Source organism: Aotus nancymaae, unplaced genomic scaffold, assembly GCF_030222135.1.
Source record: "Aotus nancymaae isolate 86718 unplaced genomic scaffold, 86718_ANA_hifiasm-v0.15.2.pri h1tg000058l, whole genome shotgun sequence".
Taxonomy (NCBI): domain Eukaryota; kingdom Metazoa; phylum Chordata; class Mammalia; order Primates; family Aotidae; genus Aotus; species Aotus nancymaae.
In genome coordinates this window covers 14782361-14808177 of record NW_026988472.1, presented here as the reverse complement: position 1 = coordinate 14808177, position 25817 = coordinate 14782361, and the positions used below count along the sequence as shown (strand labels likewise).

General features: G+C 40.1%; 1 protein-coding gene across 1 annotated transcript in view; it reads right to left on the bottom strand.

Moving 5' to 3' along the window:
* The window catches only part of EFHC2 (EF-hand domain containing 2), a 197746-nt gene that overhangs the window by 102079 nt on the left and 69850 nt on the right, over window positions 1-25817 (bottom strand). The window contains exons 4-6 of the mRNA XM_064364565.1: window positions 23539-23689; window positions 11249-11472; window positions 921-1172 (exon numbers count right to left, since the gene is read on the bottom strand). Of these exons, the coding sequence (XP_064220635.1) occupies window positions 921-1172; window positions 11249-11472; window positions 23539-23689 (627 nt within the window). The remainder of the gene's footprint in view (window positions 1-920; window positions 1173-11248; window positions 11473-23538; window positions 23690-25817) is intronic.

Genomic DNA, 25817 nt, shown 5'->3' with positions numbered 1-25817 from the left:
AAATTAGTGTTATGGTAACCTTTCCATGAGCACTAAGAATTCAATTAAAAGATACTTTATCCAAATAAGAAAGAAACTATAACATAGAGCTTTTGAAAAAAACCTTCATATTTTTAAGTGTCCATATACATGTTTACAGGTCCATAGGTGGTATTTTCTTGTGTGTGTGCTATATTATCACATTTTAAAGATGGGGAAATAAGCTCAGAGAGGTTAAGTGATTTGCCCAAGGTAGCACAGCTATTAAGGGGCAGACTCAGAATTCTAATCCAGGTCTGGCCTGTTTCTGCTGCACCAAAGTTACATAAGCTCTCATGTGGCCATAAATATTTGTAGAAATCAGTCTGAAAACTCTTTTTAATATCAAATAAAATCCAAAAGTCATCATTGCCACTAGCTAGTGGCTAGTTGGTGACTAGTTGCTACACTCAGAAGAGATGCTTTGGTTTGTAAAGTTGCATGTGTATGTTTGTGAGTGCATGTGTACATGCACATGTGGGTGCACGTGTATAGTGTGTGTTTGCATTCACAACCCAGACCAAACCGTGGGTTCTCCTCAGTAGTCCGCAGAGATCATACCCTAGTGCTCCATCCAAAGCCACAAGCAATTCTTTTACTAAGGGGTCATTTAGTTTCATAAAACTCTTTGTGAACTCAATGACAATGATGTACTTTTTCTTACAATTGACTTTTTTCCTTTACTTCCCTTAACTTCAATGTTCGAACTCTAATTTATCATATTCTCTGTATTACTTTCACAGATGTATATTAATAGAGAGCACAAAATGAAAGTTTCCTGAATACCTGCACTGGTGCATGGTTACTATCATCCCATACTCTTAACACACAACATTCCAAACAGTGACTCTAGTCTCTTGTTCCACAAGCAAATTCAGAAAGCAGTTATTTCCACTGCTCACCTTGGGTAGTTTACTCCTCCGGAGGAACATTTTCACAGAATCTCGGCCTGAGTTGTCTGGAAGCAATTCTTTGATTTCAATAGTATCATCACACAAGTAGTAATGCAGGATGAGTTCTCGACGGTCTCCAAGCATTGAGCCTGAGTCAACCCACAGGCAGAAGAAACGCAAAATCTTGCCATGATACTGGAGGAACCGTTTCCGGGTGTCAAAGGATTTGTAGGGACGTAGGGGCTCTACGTGTTCTAGAATCTGCAAATGAAGAAAATATCAATAATAGTTGCAGGTTTTGCATAATCACTTCTAGGATACACACAATCAAGTGACAAATATATAAAGATATATTTTTGGCCAGGCACAGTGGCTCATGCCTGTAATCCCAGCATTTTGGGAGGCCAAGGTGGGAGGATTGCTTGAGTTCAAGAGTTCAAGACCAGCCTGGGCAACATGGCAAAAACACAACTCTTAAAAAAAAATTAGCCAGGTGTGGTGCCACACACCTGTAGTCCCAGCTACTCAGGAAGCTAAAATGGGAGGACTGCTTCAGCCCAGGAGGTGAAGGCTGCAGTGAGCCATGTTCACACCACTGCACACCAGCCTGGATGACAGAACATGACCCTGTCTCAAAAAAAAAGGTGGGGGGGTATATATTTTCTATAGACTATTCTGTGATACATTTTAAAATTTCAACTATGACATACATACATATGCATCTATAATCAGTTTTAATCTTAAGAACAGAGACAAGCATGAGGAAGTTTTTCTTATTAAATATTATTTTAATACACTAAACTATACTTCTGGCCAGGCACAGTGGCTCATACCTGTAATCTCAGCACTTTGGGAGGCCAAGGCGGGTGAATCACTTGAGGCCAGGAGTTCAAGACCATCCTGGCTGTCTCTATTAAAAATACACACACAAAAAAAATCTAGCCAGGTGTGGTGGTGGGCACCAGTAATCCCAGCTACTCAGGAGTCTGAGGCAGGAGGATCGATTGAACCTGGGAGGCAGATGTTGCAGTGAGCCAAGATGGCACCATTACACTCCAGCCTGGGTGACAGAGCGAGACTCTGTCTCAAAAAAAAAAAAAAAAAGTTTAAAAAATTTAAAAACTATACTTCTTTAATATTTTTAAAAACTGACTTTTCTCAAAGATTTAAAATTTATATTTAAGAACAGATAAAACTAATCTACGGTGATGGAAATCAGAACACTAATTGCCTCTGGGTAGGGAATTTGACCAGAAAGGGGGACAAAGGAACTTTCTGAGGTGATAAAAATATTATATGTCTTGATTTTTGTGTTGGTTACTCAATTGCACACATTTTACAAAACTTGACCTACACACTTAAGATTTATACATTTGATTCTAAAGTTAATTATATCTCAACCAAAAACATAATTTGTCTTTTCACTGGGAAATTCACATGAGTACGTAATTGTTACTCATTCACAGATTTTTGTGAAGGTAAAAGGGAAGAAATATATTCATTGTTTTATTTTAGCTCAACAAGTTTTAGGTGTCAAGGATAAGAATGCTCTGGAGAAACAGGAGCATAGCAAATGGAGAACTTAAGGTTTGCAGAGCCCCTGCCTCGGCTGTCCTCTGGCCCAGGAACCACTAGTTCCACAGTCTTCTTGATGTAACTCTTCCCTCTATTTGCATGTTCATGGCCCTGTCTTGGAATAAAATTGCCCCCATTCTGTCTGATGTAGCCAAATAGGACTGTTTGTTATATAAGGAAGTGCTCACTGACAAGGGAGATGTTGTCGCAAATCAGGTTATACAATCTTTTTGTAAATTCTTGAAATTTTCTAGCTGTCAAGGGCAGTCTAGGTGCACTCTTAACCCAAGACAGCAGAAAGACACGATGGTTTTCCAAAGGCTCTTCAATCTTATCCCTGATATTTAAATGAAATTATAGGACCACTATTTCAATGGATTGAAAAACGTTTCTTTGGCATTATGAGGCCTCTAAGAAAAGCATTATTGATAATATACCATTGGGATTCTTTTCAGTCTAAGTTAAATTGTTTAATTTTAACTTTACAGTTAAAGGCAGCAAACACTGCAGAAGTAAATGTATGAAAGTCAATATAGAAGCCTCTTATTAAACTCCTAATTTCCCAAAGACTTCTATATTTATTGAAGAATTTTCTCCCTCGGGGAATAAATGCTAAAATGATGTTCCCACTCTGAAAGGAAATTATTTAAAACATTTCTTGGCTGTTCTTGGTATTTATTCTCAATTCCTGGCACAAAAGATCTTTTTCTGGGGGTGGCTGGCAAGATGGCCGAATAGGAACAGCTCTAATCTGCAGCTCCCAGCAAGATCAATGCAGAAGGTGGGTAATTTTTGAATTTCCAACTGAGGTACCTGGTTCATCTCACTGGGACTGGTTAGACAGTGGGTGCAGCCCATGGAGGGTGAGCCGTAGCAGGGTCGGGCATCACCTCAGCCGGGAAGTGCAAGGGGTCAGGAAACTCCCTCCCCTAGGCAAGGGAAGCTTTGAGGGACCCTGCCATGAGGAATGGTGCACTCCGGCCCAGATACTATGCTTTTCCCACAGTCTTTGCAACCCGCAGACAAGGAGGGAGATTCCCTTGGGTGCCTACTGGTTTCAAGCACAAAACTGAGTGGCTGTTTGGGCAGACACTGAGCTAGTTGCAGGAGTTTTTTTTTTTTTTCCATACCCCAGTGGTGTCTGGAACACCAGCAAGACAGAACCATTTACTCCCCTGGAAAGGGGGCTGAAGCCAGGAAGCCAAGTGGTCTAGCTCAGCAGAACCCACCCCCATGGAGCCCAGCAAGCTAAGATCCACTGGCTTGAAATTCTCACTGCCAGCACAGCAGTCTGAAGTCGACCAGGGATGTTGGAGCTTGATGGTCGGGGAGGAGTGTCTACTATTACAGAGGCTTGAATGGCAGTTTTCCCCTCACGATGTAAATAAAGCTGCTGGGAAGTTCAAACTGGGTGGAGCCCACCGCAGCTCAGCAAAGCAGCTGTAGCCAGACTGCCTCTCTGGATTCCTTCTCTCTGGGCAGGGCATCTCTGAAAGAATTGCAGCAGGCCCAGTCAGGGACTTATAGTAAAAAGCTCCCATCTCCCTGGGACAGAGCACCTGGCAAAAGGGGCAGCTATGGGCACAGCTTCAGCAGACTTAAATGTACCTGCCTGCCACTCTGAGGAGTGCAGTGGATCTCCCAGCATAGCACCTGAGCTCTGCTAAGGCACAGACTGACTGCTCAAGTGGGTCCCTGACCCCTGTGCCTCCTGAATAAGAGAGACCTCCCAGCAGGGGTCAATAGACACCTCATATAGCAGAGCTCCGGCTGGCATCTGGCAGATGCCCCCTGGGATCAAGCTTCCAGAGGAAGGAACAGGCAGCAATCTTTGCTGTTCTGTAGCCTCCATTGGTGATACCCAAGGAAACAGGCTCTGGAGTGGACCTCCAGAAAACCCCAGCAGACCTACAGCAGAGGAGCCTGACAGTTGGAAGGAAAACTAACAGAAAGGAATAGCATCAACATCAACAAAAAGGACATCCACACGGAAACCCCATCCAAAGGTCACCAATATCAGAGAACAAGGTAGATACATCCATGAAGATGAGGAAAAAACAGTGCAAAAAGGCTGAAAAATCCAAAAACCAAACCTGTTCTCCTGCAAAGGATCACAATTCCTCACCAGCAAGGGAACAAAACTGGACAGAGAATGAGTTTGAGGAACTGACAGAAGCAGGCTTCAGAAGGTGGGTAATAACAAACTCCTCTGAGCTAAAGGAACACGTTCTAACCCAATGCAAGGAAGCTAAAAACCTTGAAAAAAGGTTAGAGGAATTGCTGACTAGAATAACTAGTTTAGAGAAAAACAAAAATAACCTGATGGAGCTGAAAAACATAGCACGAGAACTTTGTGAAGCATATACAAGTATCAATAGCCAAATTGAACAAGCAGAAGAAAGGATATCAGAGACTGAAGATCGACTTAATGAAATAAAGCATGAAGACAAGATTAGAGAAAAAAGAATGAAAAGGAATGAACAAAGCCTCCAAGAAATATGGGACTATGTGAAAAGACCAAACCTAAGTTTCATGGGTATATCTGAAAATGATGGGGTGAACAGAACCAAGTTGGAAAAGAGTCTTCAGGATATTATCCAGGAGAACTTTCTCAACCTAGCAAGACAGGCCAACATTCAAATTCAGGAAATACAGAGAACACCACAAAGACACTCCTTGAGAAGAACCCCAAGACACATAATCATCAGATTCACCAAGGTTGAAATGAAGGAAAAAATGTTAAAGGCAGCCAGAGAAAAAGGTCTGGTTACCCACAAAGGGAAGCCCATGAGACTAACAGCAGGTATCTCTGCAGAACCCCTACAAGCCAGAAGAGAGTGGGGGCCAATATTCAACATTCTTAAAGAAAACAATTTTCAACCCAGAATTTCATATCCAGGCAAACTAAGCTTCATAAGTGAAGGAGAAATACAAACAAGGAAATTCTGAGAGATTTTTTTCACCACCAGGCCTGGCTTACAAGACCTCCTGAAGAAAGCACTAAATATGAGAAGTAAAAACCAGTACTAGCCACTGAAAAAAACATACCAACTTGTAAAGACTGTCAAGACTATGAAAAAACTGCATCAACCAATGGGCAAAATAACCAGGTAGCACCATAATGACAGGATCAAATTCACACATAATATTAACCTTAAATGTAAATGGGCTAAATGCCCAAATTGAAAGACACAGACTGGCAAATTGGATAAAGAGTCAAGACCCATTGGCATGCTGTACTCAGGAGACCCATCTCACATGCAAAGGCACACACAGACTCAAAATAAAAAGATGGAGGAATATCTGCCAAGCAAATGGAAGCAAAAAAAAAGCAGGGGTTGCAATCCTAGCCTCTGATAAAACAGATTTTAAGCCAACAAAGATCAAAAAAGACAAAGGTATTACATAATGGTAAAGGGATCAATGCAACAAGAAGAGCTAACTATCCTAAATATATATGCATCCAATACAGGAGCACCCAGTTTTATAAAGTGAGGTCTTAGAGACCTACGAAGAGACTTAGACTCCCACACAACAATAATGGGAGATTTAACACCCCACTGTCAATATTTGACAGATGAATGAGACAGAAAATTAACAAGGATATTCAGGACTTGAACTCAGTCTGGACCAAGCAGACCTAATAGGCATCTACAGAACTCTCTACCCCAAATCCACAGAAAATACATTCTTCTCAGCACCACATAGCACTTATTCTAAAACTAACCACATAATTGTAAGTAAAACACTCCTCAGCAAATGCAAAAGAACAGAAATCATAACAGTCTCACAGACCACAGTGCAATCAAATTAGAACTCAGGATTAAGAAACTCACTCAAAATCACACAATGACATGGAAGCTGAAAAACCTGCTGTTGAATGATTACTGGATAAATAACACAATTAAGGCCAAAATAAATAAGTTCTTTGAAACCAATGACAACAAAAACACAACATACCAGAATCTCTGGGACACAGCTAAAGAAAGTAATGTTTAGAGGGAAATTTATAGCACTAAATGCCCACAGAAGAAAGCAAGAAAGATCTAAAATCAACATCCTAATATCACAATTAAAAGAACTAGAGAAGCAAGAGCAAACAAATTCAAAAGCTAGCAGAAGACAAGAAACAACTAAGATCAGAGCAGAACTGATAGAGCTAGAGACACAAAAAAACCTTCAAAAAAATCAGTGAATACAGGAGCTGGTTTTTTGAAAAGATTAACAAAATAGATAGACCATTACCCAGACAAATAAAGAAGAAAAGAGAGAAGAATCAAATAGACACAATAAAAAATGATAAAGGGGATATCACCACTGATGCCACAGAAATACAAACTACTATCAGAGAATACTATAAACACCACTATGCAAATAAACTAGAAAATCTAGAATAAATTGATAAATTCCTGGACACATACACCCTCCCAAGACTAAACCAGGGAGAAGTCAAATCTCTGAATACACTAATAACAAGTTCTGAAATTGAGGCAGTAATTAATAGCCTACCAACCAAAAAAAGCCCAGGACCAGATGGATTCACAGCCGAATTCTACCAGGGGTACAAAGAGGAGCTGGTACCATTGCTTCTGAAACAATTCCAAACAGTAGAAAAAGGGAGACTCCTCCCTAACTCATTTTATGAGGTTAGCATCATCCTGATACCAAAACCTGGCAGAGACACAACTAAAAAAGAAAATTTCAGGCCAATATCCCTGATGAATATCAATGCAAAAATCTTCAATAAAATACTGGCAAGCCAAATCCAGCAGCACATCAAAAAGCTTATCCACCACAATCAAGTCAGCTTCATCCCTGGGATGCAAGGCTGGTTCAACATATGCAAATCAATAAACATAATCCATCACATAAGCAGAACTAATGAAAAAAACCACATGATTATCTAAATAGATGCAGAAAAAGCCTTCGATAAAATTCAACACCCCTTCATGCTAAAAACTCTCAGTAAACTAGGTATTGATGGAACGTATCTCATAATAATAAGAAATATTTATGACAGACCCACAGCCAATATCATACTGAATGGGCAAATGCTGGAAGCATTCCTTTGAAAACTGGCACAAGACAAAGATGCCCTCTCTCACCACTTCTATTCAACACCGTATCTACAACACAGTATTGGAAGTTCTGGCCAGGGAAATCAGGCAAGAGAAAGAAATAAAGCGTATTTAAATAGGAAGAGAGAAAGCCAAAGTATCTCTGTTTGCAGATGACATGACTGTCTATGTAGAAAACCCCATCCTCTCAGCCCAAAATCTTCTTAAGCTGATAAGCAACTTCAGCGAAGTCTCAGTATACAAAATCAATGTGCAAAAATCACAAGCATTCCTATATACCAATAATAGACAAACAGAGAGCCAAATCATGAGTGAATGCCCATTCACAATTGCTACAAAGACAATAAAATACCTAGGAATACAACTTACAAGGGATGTGAAGGACCTCTTCAAGGAGAACTACAGAATCACTGCTCAAGGAAATAAGAGTAGACACAAACAAATGGAAAAACATTCCATGCTCATGGATAAGAAAATCAATATTGTGGAAATGGCCATACGGCCTGTAGTAATTTATAGATTCAATACTATCCCCATCAAGCTACCATTGACTTTCTTCACAGAATTAGAAAAAAACTACTTTAAATTTCAAATGGAAGCAAAAACAAGCCCATATAGCCAAGACAATCGTAAACAAAAAGAACAAAGCTGGGGTCATCATGCTACCTGACTTCAAACTATACTACAAGGTTACAGTAACTAAAACAGCATGGTACTGGTACCAAAACAGACATATAGACCAATAGAATAGAACAGAGGTCTCAGAAATAATGCCACACACCTACAACCATCTGATCTGTGACAAATCTGACAAAAACAAACAACGGGGAAAGGATTCTCTGTTTAATAAATGGTGTTGGGAAAACTGGCTAGTCATATGCAGAAAACTGAAACTGGACCCCTTCCTTACACCTTATATAAAAATTAACTCAAGATGCATTAGACTTAAATGTAAGACCTAAAACCATAAAAACCCTAGAAGAAAACCTAGGCAATACCATTCAGGACATAGGCATGGGCAAAGACTTCATGACTAAAACACCAAAAGCAATGGCAACAAAAGCCAAAATTGACAAATGGATTCTAATTAAATTAAAGAGCTTCTGCACAGCAAAGGAGACTATCATCACAGTGAACAGGCAACCTATAGAATGGGAGAAAATTTTGACAATCTGCCCATCTGACAAAGGGCTAATATCCAGAATCTACAAGGAACTTAAATTTACAAGAAAGAAACAACCCATCAAAAAGTGGACAAAGGATATGAACAGTTCTCAAAAGAAGGTGTTTATACAGCCAACAAACATATGAAAAAAAGCTCATCATCACTGGTCATTAGAGAAATGCAAATCAAAACCTCAGTGAGATACCATCTCACTCCAGTTAGAATGGTGATCATAAAAAGTCAGGAAACAATAGATGCTGGAGAGGATGTAGAGAAACAGGAACGCTTTTACACTGTTGGTGGGAGTGTAAGTTAGTTCAACTATTGTGGAATACAGTGTGGCGATTCCTCAAGGATCTAGAACCAGAAATAACATTTGACCCAGCACCCCATTACTGGTTATATACCCAAAGGATTATAAATCATTCTACTATAAAGACACATGCACACATATGTTTTATTGCAGCACTATTCACAATTGCAAAGACTTGGAACCAACCCAAATGCCCATCAATGACAGACTGTATAAAGAAAATGTGGCACATAAACACCATGGAATACTATGCAGTCATGAAAAGGGATGAGTTGATGTCCTTTACAGGGACATGGATGAAGTTGGAAACTATCATTCTCAGCAAACTAACACAGGAACAGAAAACCAGACACTGCATGTTCTCACTCATAAGTGGGAGCTGAACAATGAGAACATATGGATGCAGGGAGGGGAACATCACACACCGGGGCCTGTTGGGGGGTGGGGGGCTAGGGGAGGGATAGCATTAGATGAAATACCTAATGTAGATAACGGGTTGATGGGTGCCAAAAACCACCATGGCACGTGTATACCTATGTAACAAACCTGCACGTTCTGTACATGTACCCCAGAACTTAAAGTATAATTTTTTTAAAAAGATCTTTTTCTTTATAAACCTATAAAATCCCACAGTGCTCTGTGTGATTTCATATAACACATCATTATTCACAGTCACTATCATATAACACCAACTGTTAGTGAATGAGTGCAGCCATATGCAAAGGGTGGCAATTCTTTTGGATCCATTCCCTTCAGGTTCTCTCTGCTGGTTCTAAATTCTTTCTATTTATCTAGACTCTTTCATCTATGGCATTTGGAAAAAATAAAAATGAATCCAAATCAAAAAAATCCCTTTTTACATCGATATACAGGCATTTCACCTTAGATATTCTAGGATCAACAAAATATATATATTTATATATATATTTCTCCAGAGGGCTGTATGCCTACAACATTAAAGAATAATTCTGCTGGGGCTGGGAGGCAGGAATAGATGAATGATCCTACATGTGGCTTTTAAAAAGAGATCAAAACAGAATCAAAAGAGAATTTTGTTACCTCTCTACAAGGAAATTGTGTTTCCTTGTTACCTCTCTACAAGTAAAGAATTTCGTTACCTCTCTACAAGGAAATTTTGTTATCTATCTACAAGGAAATTAATTATAAGTTTTAAAACAATAAAAATCAGAGAAAACTCATCTATGGGGAGAGAAATAAGAACAGCGGTTGTCCATGGTGGGGAGAGGGATTGATTCACAAAATGCATGGCGGTTGAGTGGGGGCTTTCCTGTGGGAGGAAAATGTTCTACATCTCAATCTGGGGGTAGGTTATAGGGGTACATGTATTTGTTAAGACTGATCCAACTGTACACTTAATTTCTGTGTATTTTACTGTGTATAATCACATTTCAATAGAAAAGGAAAAAGAAAACAAATGACAATGATGAAAATCAGGGTAAGAGTCAAGAGATTTGCAATGCAGTCCCAGCAAGGAGATTAGCTGGGTGTGTCACCTTCCACCCCTTTGAGTGTTCAGATTCTTCCTCTGGAAAACAAAATTTGGGCCAAGGGACTGTTAAAAAAAAATAGAAAGAAAAAAATAATACTAAAAATACTGAGTCTTTACTCCCTTACACTAGCTGGGGTCACACTTTGTAGATAAACATCCTTTCCTAAAGGGGGTACACCAGAATCATGGTCCTCTTTATTCTTCCAGAGCATCTTGGCATCCAGTGCCACCCTAAGAGGACCTGGGAGTTCCTAGGAGGAAGAAAAAAGGTGCACCCAAGTCTTGGTTCACTAAGTCACTAGTGTAGAAGCAAAAATCTTTCTAGCCAGAGTTAGGCAACTAAAATGTAAAAACACAAGCCAAGGAAGTATGGATACAATTCATACATCATCAGTGACCACAAACCCAACTGTGGGTACCTAGAAACTGTCTCACCTGAGCAGTTCACTGAAGACTCCTACTTCTGAAAGGGAGACTCTCTGCAGAGAGAATTGGGGTGAGGCAATGAGGAAGTCATTCCTATTCTGTTGCTAACACTCAGCCTTCCCGCTAGCCCAAAGAAGAACAAAATGACTTGAGTAACTATGGCCCTAAGAGCTCTTTCACATCTGCATCCGGAGTATAAATACCGTTTACTGACTTTCCAAAGGGATTCTTACTCTGAAGACAAGAACTCAATGAACATCAACTCCTTACCTCTCTCCGAATCTTAATGTAAGGATCTTCCGGACGTTGTACTGGTGGATTCACTTTGACTCCTAATTTCCTCAAAAAGTTTCTTGTGAATGTATCACAGTCATAAATCTTGAATATCCTGCCATAGAAGACAACTTCTGTGCCGACATTAAAATGATACACAGTATAAAACTGATCCTCATCAGGAGGTGGGAGAGTAATCCGATGACGCCGGATAGAAGTCCCTATGGCATGAAAGAAAATAAAACTGTTTTATCATGTGGCTAACAAGTAAGAAGATACAGCACAGTCACTAACAACCCGGAATACTTTCCCACAACAGAAAACTGGGCAAAAGGTTCATTCTAGGAAACAGCATTAGTACGTTCCAACTCCAAGGGAGTCAGAAGGAGCTGAGACTTTGAGGTTCAGAGCTCTGTGGCCAGCCTTGCATGTGGTTAGAGTTGTGTTAAGTGGTGGTAGGGAAGTATTTTAATAAACCATAAAGACTGGGGTGATGATGGGGGATGAAGGACAGGGCATATAGTCAGAGTGACCAAAAGTACCAGACGCTGCCATCATGTCTTTTCTTAGAACAAGCCTGTTCACATTCAGCCACCAGCAAGCACTCAATCACTCAATATGAGCATGCTCAACAAGGCATTAAGGCACCAATGTAGAGTGCTCACGAAAATGCATACTCATGTCTCAAAAAACAAACGCTAATAAGCTTTGGAATGAGAGGTGTCAACATTGACTTAGAAGTTTCAGTAACAATGAATGACTTTCAGCTGCTGTGAAGTTTCATGGAATCTTCTTTCGTCTATCAACCTATTTTTCCTCCTCCTTCCTCTATATAGCCTCTGTCCACCTCCACTGAACCACTACCTCAAATGAGGGTTACTAGAGGCTTCCTAGTTCTAGCCAGTGCTCTGGGCCAAAAGCTCTAGGTCTCATCCCATCTTCTACCTCCAACCCTGATACCCATTCATTTCTCCTCTTGAGAATATGTTCCCAGGGTCCCTACGTATATCCAAAAGAGTGGTCAGCCACTGGAGGTAAAAGGGTTCCTTGCCTACATGAGCATACCAACTATACCACACCATATCAGCTAAGTTACCCAAATATTGCTGCAATCTGTTGTCAAGGATTGTTTAGGGGCCAGGCACAGTGGCTCATGTCTGCAATCCTACCACTTTGGCAGGCCAAGGGAGGCAGATTGCTTGAGCCCAAGACTTCAAGACCAGCCTGGGCAACATGGCAAAATCCTGTCTCTACAAAAGAAAAATAATTAATTTTAAAAAAATTACCTGGGTGTGGTGATGCCACCTGTGGTCCCAGGTACTTGGGAGGCTGAAAGGTGGGAAGATTGCTTGAGCCCAGGAGGTTGAGACTAAAGTGAACCCTGATCACACTACTGCACTCTAGCTTGGGCAACAGAGTGAGATCCTGTCTCAAAACAAACGAACAAAGAATTGTTTAGGGTTTGAGATTTTATCCTACTTGCAAGATGACAAGTTAGCTTTCCATAGCTTCATGGATGCTGGTAGAAGACAGGAGGTGCCTTGGTCAGAGACAAAAGGCAGTTTATTAATCAACAATAGCAAGAGTACCCTGAATATCAGCATTTCTTGCTCCAGTTTCCTGAGCCCCAGTTCCCACAGGATGACACAGTAAGGGCCAGGTAACATTTGCACATTATAGGAGAGGAACCATTAGCTTTGGGAACCCAAATCTTTTATAATAAGCAATAAGCATCCCTGCTTTTGTCTCAGAGGGAGCTACTATCTTTATTAGACTTTATTCTGGAAGGAGACACTAAGCCTCTATCTTCCAAGGCTATAAGCAAACCTATACTTTGTTCCAGAGGAAGAGACTGTTTTTGTCTTCCACAGCTACTTGCTATATAAACATCCTTGAAGAGACAGTCCAGAACAAAGAGAAGTCAGTGCCTTATAGAAATGCATGATACCCATGGAGAATTGTCTCTCAATATCTGTAACTGACTTAGGCCTGAGAATCTACTCCAAGAACAAGGAGAAAAGGAAAGCAGAGCAAACTGCGGATCTAATGATTCAACAAAAATTGGCTTGTGAGAACTCTGCATGGAGGTATTTTAATATAAAGATGTCAACCTATCGTCATTTTATACAGCACTGAGAATGGTGCCTTTTCTCAAAGTCTAGAGACACTGTAGGAATTAGTCATTCCTTATTCATTAAGGAATATTTAATGAATATCTTTATGTGCCAGGAACTGTGTTGGGCTCTCTTCCATTATTCTACTTATCATCTTTTCACTCTGTTGAGGGGAAATTAACTAAAATCATTTTCAGCTTTTCTTTGCAGCAATTTTTAATTACTTGGTGCATTAAATTAAAATAATAAAACTATAAAATTAGAACTGGCCTAGAATATTTTTAAATGTACTACATAAAAGATGATTTTACTGCAAAAAATTATACTTCAATTAGCCTTTAATTCAAAGCACTGAAAACAGTATGCAAATTATTTAATCATTCAAGATTAGACATTTAGAACAAATTGCATACTTCAACATGTATAAAAGGATGGGCATTTCAGGTATTTTCAGGAACCATTATATACCACTTCAAAAATACTTATATTGTGACAGTTTTTAAAATACATAAGAATTATTCAACAGTCAGGAGCTTCTTCAAAAATTCCATCTATCTTGCATTTTTACTTCATTATAAAAATTCAAATAAGCAAGTTAGTGCTGATTTTTGTTCAGTAAGACTTTGAATAGGAATCCTTTATTTTTCTAGGTGAGAAAAACTGGTTCACCCACTGGGCTTTTAAATAATACTAAGCACAATCATCATCATAGCCCTAAGATAAACTTTCATTTACATTTTCTCATTTAATCCTCAATAATTACATAAGACAGATAATACATGAAATATGAATATTCAGTTTAAGGATGAAAAAACCAAAGCTCAGAGTGGTTAAATGCCATGCCCAAGGTCATGCCCTAACAAATGGCAGTAAAAGATCTTGAAGTTGGGTTTTCAGACTCTAACTAAATACCATTACTTTCCATAGTCTTCACTGAGCTGTAATTCACTGTACTGCAGCTACATATTACTTGAGGAGGAAAAGCCATAGGCATAACAGGAGGGAAATGGATAAAAGAGCTATCAGCTACCATGAAAAGAAAAGAGAGAAGATGGAGTTCCTCTTCCAAAAGAACAGTCTCTCTCTGCTCTAAGGGGAAATTTCCAGAGATGCCCACCCACTGCTGTGGCAATGCATCCTGCAGGGCCTGCCCCACCAGATGACTTGTCTCTCCCAGGAGCCTGCAGATCTCAGGCTCCCTCCCCCTACTCTTCCATCTCTTAGCCTCCACACTTCTCTCACTAGATGCTTCTCAGAAAAGGCCAGAGAAGTTCTTGGTGACAAAAAAAGAGTCCTGAACATCCATGAGTTAGAAAGAAAAGGCAGATTTAACACTAATAAAATTTTGATAACCAAAAATCTAATGTCACAATTCCATACTAATCAGAAAAGCAATGTGGGCCATTTGAAATGTACAGTTGCACATGAGAGCTTTCAATAACATATTCTTAAGATTTCTCAATTGTCCTTTGAGAATTAAAATTTCTAATCATCGGGATTTATGTGTTTTTAGTCTTCCATGATATATGGCAGAAACTCCATTAGCAGGAATTTGTTCTGGGATATCAAAGAAATGGGCAGGATATGTGTCCGTGGCCCACACTGAAGAGCAGGTGAAATCATCAAGGTGGATAAATAAGGATATTGTTAAAAAACAGAAAAAAAGGCCGGGCGCGGTGGCTCATGCCTGTAATCCCAGCACTTTGGGAGGCCGAGGCGGGTGGATCACGAGGTCAAGACATCGAGACCATCCTGGTCAACATGGTGAAACCCCGTCTCTACTAATACAAAACATTAGCTGGGCATGGTGGCGCGTGCCTGTAATCCCAGCTATTCAGGAGGCTGAGGCAGGAGAATTGCCTGAACGCAGGAGGCGGAGGTTGCGGTGAGCCGAGATTGCGCCATTGCACTCCAGCCTGGGTAACAAGAGCGAAACTCCGTCTCAAAAAAAAAAAAACAGAAAAACAACTAAAGCACTGCATTTGCCCTTTAAAGTTTCACGTGTTTATCTTAACTGCCCCATAAAGACAATTGGGACACATGTCCATGGATCACGTACCTGCTTTCCAGCTTTTCCTCATCGCCATGTTTTACATCTCTCTTCCTTTGTAAAAGCCCTGTTATCTGGCTATACTCTGCAAGCTTTAACTTTCTAACATTTCCCTGTGGTTTAGATCAAAGTGACCATATATCCATTTATGTTTAATGTGTTTTCATGTTATTCAATTGGGAATTGCTTTAGATCTTTGCTCATATCACTAAATTTACTTTTCTGGAATTCACCTTCCAGAATTAAGACTCCAATCTCTCACCTCTATTTTATTATTTATTTATTTATTTATTCATTTTTGAGACAGGGTCTCACTTCATTGCCTAGGCTAGAGTGCAGTGGCATAATCGTGGATGAATGCAGCCTCAACCTCCCAGGCTCAAGCGATCCTCCCTACCTCAGCCTCCCGAGTAGCTGAGATTACGGGCATGCACCACCACACCTGGCTAATTTTTTATATTTGGTAGAGACAGAATCTTCCTTTGTTGCCCAGACCGGTCTTGAACTCCTGGTCTCAGGTGATCCTTTTGCCTTGGCGTCCCAAAGTGCTGGGATTACAGGTGTAAGCCACCACATCTGGGTCACCTCTATTTTAAGTATGTTAATTTCATTTTAGTAATGCTGCATACCCAGAGTACATCCAAGTCTAAAGACAGATATTTCTTAGGTAAATGAAGATATAACTGCAATTGCCACTTGTCATCACATCTACAAGTTTGTGCTCTAAAAATACTAAGAGCCTTAACCACAATCAGACAACAGTGTCTTTTCTTCCTCTTTTGTGTACTATATTCCTCCACTAAAATGACTACTACAGTTTTACTTTTGTTTTTCTAAAATATCACCTTTAGAGTCCTGGTTTCACAAGAATAACTATTTTTATATACATAGCCTGGCACCTATCTTGCAGCAAAAGAATAAGAAACTTAAAATTCCACATTTCTGCGCACAATAAGAAATAGTAACCCTATGCATCTCCCCTTTAGCCATTGAATAAGCACCAAAATAACAGATGCTTTAATGTCCTCTTGCCCAGTTTTCCCTATTCAATCTATGATCTGCTCCCAAACACCTCCCAATTTCCTGTCCCATCACTTTATCTCATGTTGCTCCTTTTGACTATTCTGCCTTTCTCTTCCATCTTTATCTAGAGAAACTTTTGAGGTACCAATCAAATGCCAGCTTCTCTAGTAGATATTGGCTTTTCCTCCTCTGATCCCTCAAGTACCTGGTTCCCTCCCAGGTGTTCACCCTCTAGGGTTACCAGATTTAGCAAATTAAAATATAGGCTGCTTGGTTAAATTTGAACTCCAGATAAACAACAAAGAATTCTTTTTTTAATTTTTTTTAATTTTTTTCACACAGGCTGGAGTGCAGTGGTATGATCTCGGCTCACTGCTACCTCTCCCTCTGCGATTCTCCTGTCTCAGCCTCCTGAGTAGCTAGGATTATAGGCATGTGCCACCATGCCCAGCTAATTTTTATATTTTTAGTAGAGACAGGGTTTTGCCATGTTGGTCAGGCTGGTCTCAAACTCCTGGCCTCAAGTGATCAGCCCACCTCCTCCTCCCAAATTGCTGGGATTACAGGTGTAAGCCATTATGCCCAGTCAAATTCTTTAGTATAACTATGTCCTATACAATATTTGGGACATAGTTATACTAAAAACTTTATTGCTTATCTGAAATTCAAAAATAGCTGGGTATCTTATACTTTATCTGGCAACCCTCCCACCACCCCTCCTCCACTTTATGGGATATAGTACCTACATATAGTATATGCCCAATAGGAGTGAATGGCATATGAATGACTGACTTGTATTTTGTGATTACATTTGCTTGGTCAAGTAGATTATCTTAGAGTATTAAAAAATATATAAGAAATACTATCCTATTAAGGGGCCAAAACAATTCATTAGTGGAAATCAGTGTTCTTAACTAAGATGCACTAAGAACCATGGGGAAGCCAGTTCTTGACCCCCATGTCTACAGAAGAAAAAAATTCTGGGGTGAGCTAGGAGATTCTGATGATCACTTCTGAGAACAACTGGTATAGACCATACTAGAAAATCATGGCACATTTTTAACCATAATCCTTTCTTTAGCACAGATTAGTCTGGACTTGGTGTATTTAACTGACAATTATTCTGTTAGACAATTAGAGGTAAAACTACTGGGTTAACCTCTGACATTCTTGGCTTGATATAATGTTGTTTTAACTACATTCCGGCAGAAAAGCAACACATTCTATAAATATAACACATCTAACCGAAAAGAGAGTGATGTCCTGGCAAGAAATGAAAGCAAGCCTTGAAGTGCAACACTGACTTTCTTGACTCATAACACACACAAATCTCCTTGCCAACAAGAACTCGTGAATATTAAAAATATGTTGTTCTGATTAGAAGCTGTATGAATGCCTATTTTGGTACCATGCTAATGGATGCCTCTTTTGCTTCTGGCTGATTCCAAACTCCCCCCACCCTAAAAAAATTACATGATAATAGAGGCAACTAAAAGAGGGCAGGGAGGGTTATAATTCCTCCAGTTGCACTCATTTCCAAATGGTCAGGTACACAAGAAATAAGTGTATCCGACCTCTAAGTTCATTTAGAAAATATCAAAACCCTATGAAAGTGACAGGAACACCATCACTGCACAGCACCTAAACTTGACCATTTGCCTCTTCCCAGGGCCTAAATACATGGAAAGCAGGCCCAGGCCAATCAAATCACAACAGAAAGAAACACTACCTACCCTGTCCCACTGAGGTCTGAACCACTGGCTCAGTAAGTGTGTTTTCTTTTTTCCAATCACTTAATTTAGAAAAGCTCAGGCCAGGTGTGGTGGCTCACGTCTGTAATCTCAGCACTTTGGGAGACCAAAGCAAGCAGATCACCTGAGGTCGGGAGTTAGAGACCAGCCTGACCAACATGGAGAAACCCCGTCTCTATTAAAAATACAAAATTAGCTGGATGTGGTGGTGTATGTCTGTAATCCCAGCTACTTGGGAGGCTGAGGCAAAAGAATCGTTGAACCTGGGAGGCGGAGGTTGAGGTGAGCCAAGATCACACTATCGCACTCCGGCCTGGTCAACAAAGGCAAAACACCATCTCAAAAAAAAAAAAAGAAAGAAAAGAAAGAAAGAAAGAAAAGGAAAAGCTTGAAGAAGGCATTTAAATGATTTTTCAAACTATCTGCAGTCCAAACAGACCTTCCTTAACTAGAATTATCATATTAAATATTTCAAGAGAGACTGGTTTCTCTGTAAACAAAGCTTGGTGACAGAGTGGTTATTCGTGTTTGCTTTCTGCAGGATTTGCTACAGCCTTCCAAATTTCTCTATTCTGCTGACAAATTTAATGTCATTACATAGTGTGATTACTGTGTATTCTATACACAACTCTTGAGCTGTGTCTTCACACAGGGAAGTATCCTGACCACAGTGAGCCAATTAAAAATTCAGAAATTTTTCAGAGACTTTAAAATTATCTTTTACTCGGGTCTCTCTTTTTTTGAGCCTTTATGATAGTATTCCTTCCTCCTTCCACAAGAATGATTTTCAAGTACATCATTATGACTACCTTCAACTTGCCTTTGGAATCTGCCTGTGTGAGATTTGAAATCAAGAGTCTGAAAGAATTGAAAAGTCTTAATAAAAGCCTTTCCAAGATTCTAAAAGAAGCTACATTTCGTATTTCTTCTTGGATAGTTTAATAAAACTAAGATGAACTGGACAGGGACCAGTGAGCTATAGGATTATGAGCTTTCACCTGAAAGGTAATAATGAAAACATAATAATGCAAGTCCCTAATCCAGGCTTGGAGTGTCCTGTGACCTCCTGTCTATCATTTGTGCAAGTTTGGTGTCACGGTGGGAAAGTAATCAGAAAATAAGCAGAGCTTATTTAGGGAATATCAGAACAAAATGTTTAAGTGAGAACCATAAGAAAGTATTTTTTTCCTACAGCAATACTGTTACATAATCAAATACACATAAGTAAAACAGATGTCCACAGAAATTATACATTGTAAATTCTTTGTTCTTAATCTTCAACCATTTCCTAATGCATTGTTGCCAATCTTTAAAAACTGCCTTATATGTTTAAAATGACTCTAAAGAATCTAAAACCTCTTGTCCCTTTATAAAATAAAATGTATACTTTTTTTTTTGTATGCATTTCTTTATTTTTTTTTTATTGCATTTTAGGTTTTGGGGTACATGTGAAAAACATGCAAGGTTGTTGCATAGGTGCATACGTGGCAGTGTGATTTGCTGCCTCCCTCCAAATGTATACTTTTAACCTTAAAATTTGTGAAAACCTTTTTTTAAAAATGTTAAGGCATTTCCATATTTCCTGAAAGATTTCCCATTAAGCCATAAATTCACCAAACAAAATGACCAGGGAGAGGACAGTGTGTCAGTTAGAACACTAAGAACAATGAGGACAGCTCGTATTGCCTCCTCATACTAATCTTCCTCTTTTCCCACCACTAGTAAAACCAAGCAGAGACACTACATCGAATTCTCTTTCTCTTTCCACCATCTCACCGGTGGCTCTCCTCCAACAGAGTAGAATAGCCTGGTCAAGATCTGGGCACCTCTGATTCCCAATCTCCATTTCTAGTCTTGACATTTTTCCTGAAAACACATCCTAAGTTTCCGCCTGTGTGGAGGGACATTACCACATAGATGTCCTAACACCCTTTTAAAGGCCTCATGCCCTGAAACACACACACCCCAGCTTCAAATGCCAATCCTGTTTCTTGTTCTGTGCTCCTAGGCTTTATAAAGGTATCATCATCTCCTCAACCATAGAGACCCTCTGAGGCTGATATAGTTTGGGTATTTGTCCCCTCCAAATCTCACGCTGAAATCTGATCCCAATGTTGGAGGTGGGGCCTGCTGGGAGGTGTTTGGGTCATGGGGGTGGATCCCTCATGAATGTCTTTGTGCTGTCCTGGCAGTAATGTATGAGTTCTTTCTATTGGTTACCATAAAATCTAATTGTTAACGAGTACCTGGCATCTCCTCCTTTCTCTCTTGCTCCCCATCTTGCCATGTGACATTGCTGCTCTCCCTTTACCTTCCACCATGAGTAAAAGCTTCCTGAAGGCTCACCAGATGCAGAAGCTAGTGCCATGCATCTTGTACAGTCTGCAGAACTGTGAGCCAAATAATCCTCTTTTCTTTATAAATTATCCATCCCCAGGTATTCCTTTAGAGCAATGCAAAACAGGCTGAGCAAATTGCCTCCCTAAGCCTGTTTCCTTTTCTGTAAAAGCTGACAGTGACAATAACTACTTTACATGATCATCAGGAGATTAAATGAGATAATGATAACATAGGCACTCTTTCATTAGATATTCCCCTTCCTCACTCTCTGGATTTAATCACTGGCTGATGCCTATCTACTCTGCCAACAAATGTCTCTCAAATCCTGCCCCAATTTTCTATTCCTACCATCATTGTCCTGGTTTGGACACTCAGCATTTCTAGCCTGAACAATTGCAAAACTCTTGGACTGGTGGCCTTGTTCCCTTTCTTCTCCAATCTGGTGGCCTATTATTGCTCTATGAGATTGGGCTATGATGGGACTCAGTCCTTTTGTCCATTTTCCCAAAACACAGCATAGTGCCTGACACAGAGTAGGCATCCAACAAACACTTCCTGGCAATGCTGGCTGGCTCCAAATTCATCATTCCAACCACCAGACACAATGAAGCCATGCTCTAAGAAAAAACTCAATCTCGTGAGCATTGAAGGAAGCCCTTTGCACACTTAATGAGGTTGCATGACAACCTTATTCTCAGAGCCCATGGCCCTCAAATCCCTGCTTCTCCCCCTTGAACTCATTGTGGTATATCAATACAAAGCCCTCAGGCCTAGATTACTAGTTAGTAAGCAAAATTTGTTCAACATAGGCAGAAATCATGAGTTGTGTTAAATAACGATAGGTAGGTAGGCTAAGTAGAGCACGAGTATGTTAAACATAGAAAGAAAGGGTTCGAAAAACCAAAAGATAACTAATTTTCAGTAGGTCTTAAATATACATGAGGCACCTGGACTCTAAATATTCATGATGTGCTAAATATATAAGGGACACTAAATATTCATGAGCACCCAATATTTATAAGGTCTCAATTTGGCCACTCATTCATTGGAGACACCCATTCTGGCCCCATGTGACCTCTGCCCAAGAAACACAAACAAAACCTAAGACTATTCAGCAGGCTTATTGACAAGCTACAGCCATGGCCAGGCACACTTTTCCCTGCATCTCTCCAACAGAGACGGTGTGTGCCCTCAGCCAGAGGCCCCCTCTGGCTATGGTTCTCCTTGCTTGAACCTCAATTCTAGTCTCCATATTAGTAGCAGGGAAGGGTAGTGAAAACAGAGACAGAACCACTGCTGGCCCCAGGATTCAGGCAGTATGGTCTTTCCGCCTACTTGTACCCTGTCCCAAGTGTGTGAACCAACCCTATCTCTTTCCCTCTTGCTTCTCATCATGTGTTTTAAATTACTTTAATGCATTATGTGATTCATGCATTTTAATGTGATCCATGGGCCTTCTGTTTTGTGGCCTCTGGGAGAGCCTGAATGTACAATTCTCAGAGGCCACCACTGCATCCAGGTAACATCCCACACAACACTCTCCCTGCTGCATAGAGAAGAGATTGTATGAGGAGGAGGAGCAAGAATGGAAACAGGGAGACCATGTCAGGCAGCTATTCCATTCCTTTAGTCAAGAGATGAGGGTAGATTGGGTGAGGATGGTAGTGAAGGGGATGGAAAGACATGGACATATTCAGGATACGTTTTTCTAGGAGAATTAAGAACAGGGATGGTAGTTATGAGCAAGTGGGTAAAGTAAAAGGAGTAGAGATTGTAGTCAGAGAAGGCAATTTCAGAGCCTGAGATACTGGAGGTGGCAATACTCTAAAAGGCAAAGAAACAACAGCACACCCAAGAATCATAACTCCTCAGGGAACAAAGTACCTGGAAAGGTCATTTACACCAGCGACCACTCAAATCCTCTCATGCTTCTACTAAGCTGTCAGTGAAAAACAACCCTGATCTGCCCCCAGGGCCGTCTGTCTACACGAGGGAACAAACAAATCTGTGACTCTCCTCTCCTCCGCCCCTATACCAGACCCCTAATCCCAACCCTATCCAGCTCCATTCACTACGACTTCTAGCAGCTCTCTGCCAGAAAGTTCTTCCTCTTACTGACCTGAACTCTGACCCCTACGTCACATCCATGAAGATACAGAAAATAAGGTCACCCCTCCTCCACGTGACAGCCTTTTAGATTCCTGAGGATATTTATCAAACACACTTGAGTCTCCCCATTACAGACAAATATCCCTTTTCGCTATTCTGTCTTGCACATGACAAATTTTCAGTTCTTTCGCCGTTGTAGTTTCTGTCCCCTGAAGTCATCCAGAACTCAGCAGCATCCCAAGACAAGAACCCATAGCACAAACAGAAGAAATCAGGCACCTCCACTGATCTGTGCCATACTTAATGCAACCTAGGATTAGCTTCTCTGGTGGCCACATCACAGAGTTAACTCTTATCCGTGGCTGAGTGGAGCATAGACAAAGATGACTTGCATACATGGGGTAAAGGAACAATGACTCTCTGGTGAAGAATCATCGAAGTTTGTTGTTAACATGTATGAGGATGAGGAGGGGGCAGTTGAAACAAATGACAATAAATTCAAGAAGAGAATGCCAATCTGGAAGCTACAGTGGAGAACAGCTTTCTCTTCTCCCCTAATGGTGTGGTGAAGGAAGTGATCTGCTCACAGCAAGGAGACCAAAGGGTTTGAAGAAAAAAATCAAAGACACAGGAGAGTTTATTCATACCAGAGCAGCACCTGAAAACATACAAGTATGCCACAGAGGAGCGAGAGATCCGGCCAATGTTGAGGTGCAGAAGGTAGAAAGCCGCTAAGTCACCATCAATAACTACACGCTAATGGCATGTTTATATTCACCATTGCCAGCAGGCTAGACAGCCTAAACAGTAGCATGCAGTCTTTTGAAAAGCTAAAGACAGACAATATATAAAGGCAGAAGTCAGAAGTGAAAGAACCATAAATCGGCTTTAAATAGATACCTTGAGGCAATCCACTATTTTTCACCTCTGGTTCATTTACTTGAATTGTGTCATCTTCAGGATAGTAGTAGATTTTGTAGTATCTTATTCTGTACTTGGTTTGGCTTTTATCAGGTACTTCCTCTTCCGAATAGGCATCAAAAGATAATACCTGTTGGAATCGTAATTAGAAACTAAGAATTGAAAAGAAAATTCAGCAAACTTAAAATAAACAAAGCAGCTGCCTGTATACTTTTTGTTAATATAGAAAAAAGTAGAGATAATTTTTCGAAGAAGACATTCTATACATCAGCTATGCGAATGGATACACGATCTAAGATACAATACATAAAGATTATTTTATACTTTTATCACCATCTGGTTAGAACAAGGAAATGATATTCAAGTAATACATCCATCGTTCAGCTCTACCAGAAACTGAACTAGAGTCTGTCTTTGGGATTTCACAGTGGGATTCTAAATGTATGTGTTATAGAGACAAAATATTCTTTCTCACAAGATGAATAAGTTTTGTCATTTTTTTCCCATTAACAATAACACAAAGCTGCCTTGTTTCTGGCATAAAATTATCCTAACTGTTAGTCCTGACGATTTCTTGCCTTCAGGCAATTCAAGCAGGCATATCTGAAATTCTTCCAATGCCCTGGAGACCCTACCTTACACTTCGGGAACCTCAAGGAGCCTAGTCCAATGCTAGACTCAGACTCATCTTGTATGGGGGCGGTAGGGAATAAGGAAGGGAAAGACAGGTGGATTCTAAAGCAGTTATGGCAAAATTCAGAAATAGTCAAAAATATCCTTGAAAATTCCTTAACTACTTTAGAAAACTGTGCCTCTCAGTAAGTAAAACACAGCCCATTTTTCTCCCATGTTGAAGCAGATGACTGCCTGCTTCCTCAGTTGAAGACCAGTTAAAATCATTTCATTATGCTTAGGTGCCATGTTGTATGAATAATATATATCTTTAACCATTGGGATCATTCTTAATATGGCATCCTGCTCACACACTGAGGACAACAAGGTAATTGAGGACAACTGTGGGAACAGTGGATTCAGGCTGCCATTTCAAGCTTGACCTGCGGCTCAGGCTCTCTAAGAGCTCCATTTAAATATTCTCTTTGTCGCTCACTTTTGATCAATTTTTATAATTGAAGTTGCAAAAGTTAAGTGCACATATGATGTAAATCCAGGGTTATTCAACGTGGACAATATGATATATATGAAAGAGTCTGTTAGATGCAATCTACCCTCTAGGGGTGGGGGTCAGTTAAGCTAATTAAGAATATATACTCCAGGAGTGTTTAGCAAATTTCTATCAGAAGCTCACAATTCAGAAGTGGCTAACAAAATGCCTCAGTAGCTTTTTCTCTGATCAACACAAGAAGCTTTGTCAATTGCCATAAATGATGTGAGAAATAAATTTTAGTGAAATGATTACATTCGAAATGCATACATCAGTTACAAATACTAACCAGGCACTGCCCTTACAGCAACAGGTTCTAAGAATCTGGTGAGCCCAGAGATCTACACCCTTCAAAATGGCACCTTTGGCTTCATTCCCAAATAGTCCTATGTTCAGCTGCTTTCTTAAGAAATTTGTCTGGTCTGACTCCAATTAGGTTAGCTAAACCCCACTGCTAGAATGCTGTCACATTTGTACTGAGTGAACATTTCAGATAAGATGCTGTTGGACAACTATAGAGTTTCCTTCTGGGGTGACAAAAATGTCTTGGAACTAGATAGATGTGATGGTTGCACAACCTTGTGGATATGCTAAATGTCCCTGAATTGCACACTTTAAAATGGCTAATGGATAATTTTATGTTATGAGAATTTTACCTCAGTTAAAAAAAGATATTAGACACTGAATTGTGTTGTACACTGTAAAATGGTGAGTTTTTGTCATGTGAATTATATTTCAATTTTTTTTTAAGTAGGAGGAGGAAGCTGGGTACAGTGGCTCAGGCCTGTGGCAGGAGGATCACTTGAGCCGAGGAGTTTGAGACCAGCCTGGGACACATAATGAGACCTGATTTTTACAAAAAATTTTAAAAATTAGCTGGGCGTGGTTACATGTACTTGTAGTCTCAGCTACTAGGGAGGCTGAGGTGGAAGGATCACTTGAGCCCAGGAGATCGAGGCTGCAGTGAATTATGACCTCACCACTGCACTCCAACCTGGGTGACAGAGTGAGACTCTGTCTTAAAAGTATTTTTTTTTTTTAAATAATGAGGAGGAAGAAAAGAACACCTAAAAGGAGAAAGAGCTGGAACTTCATC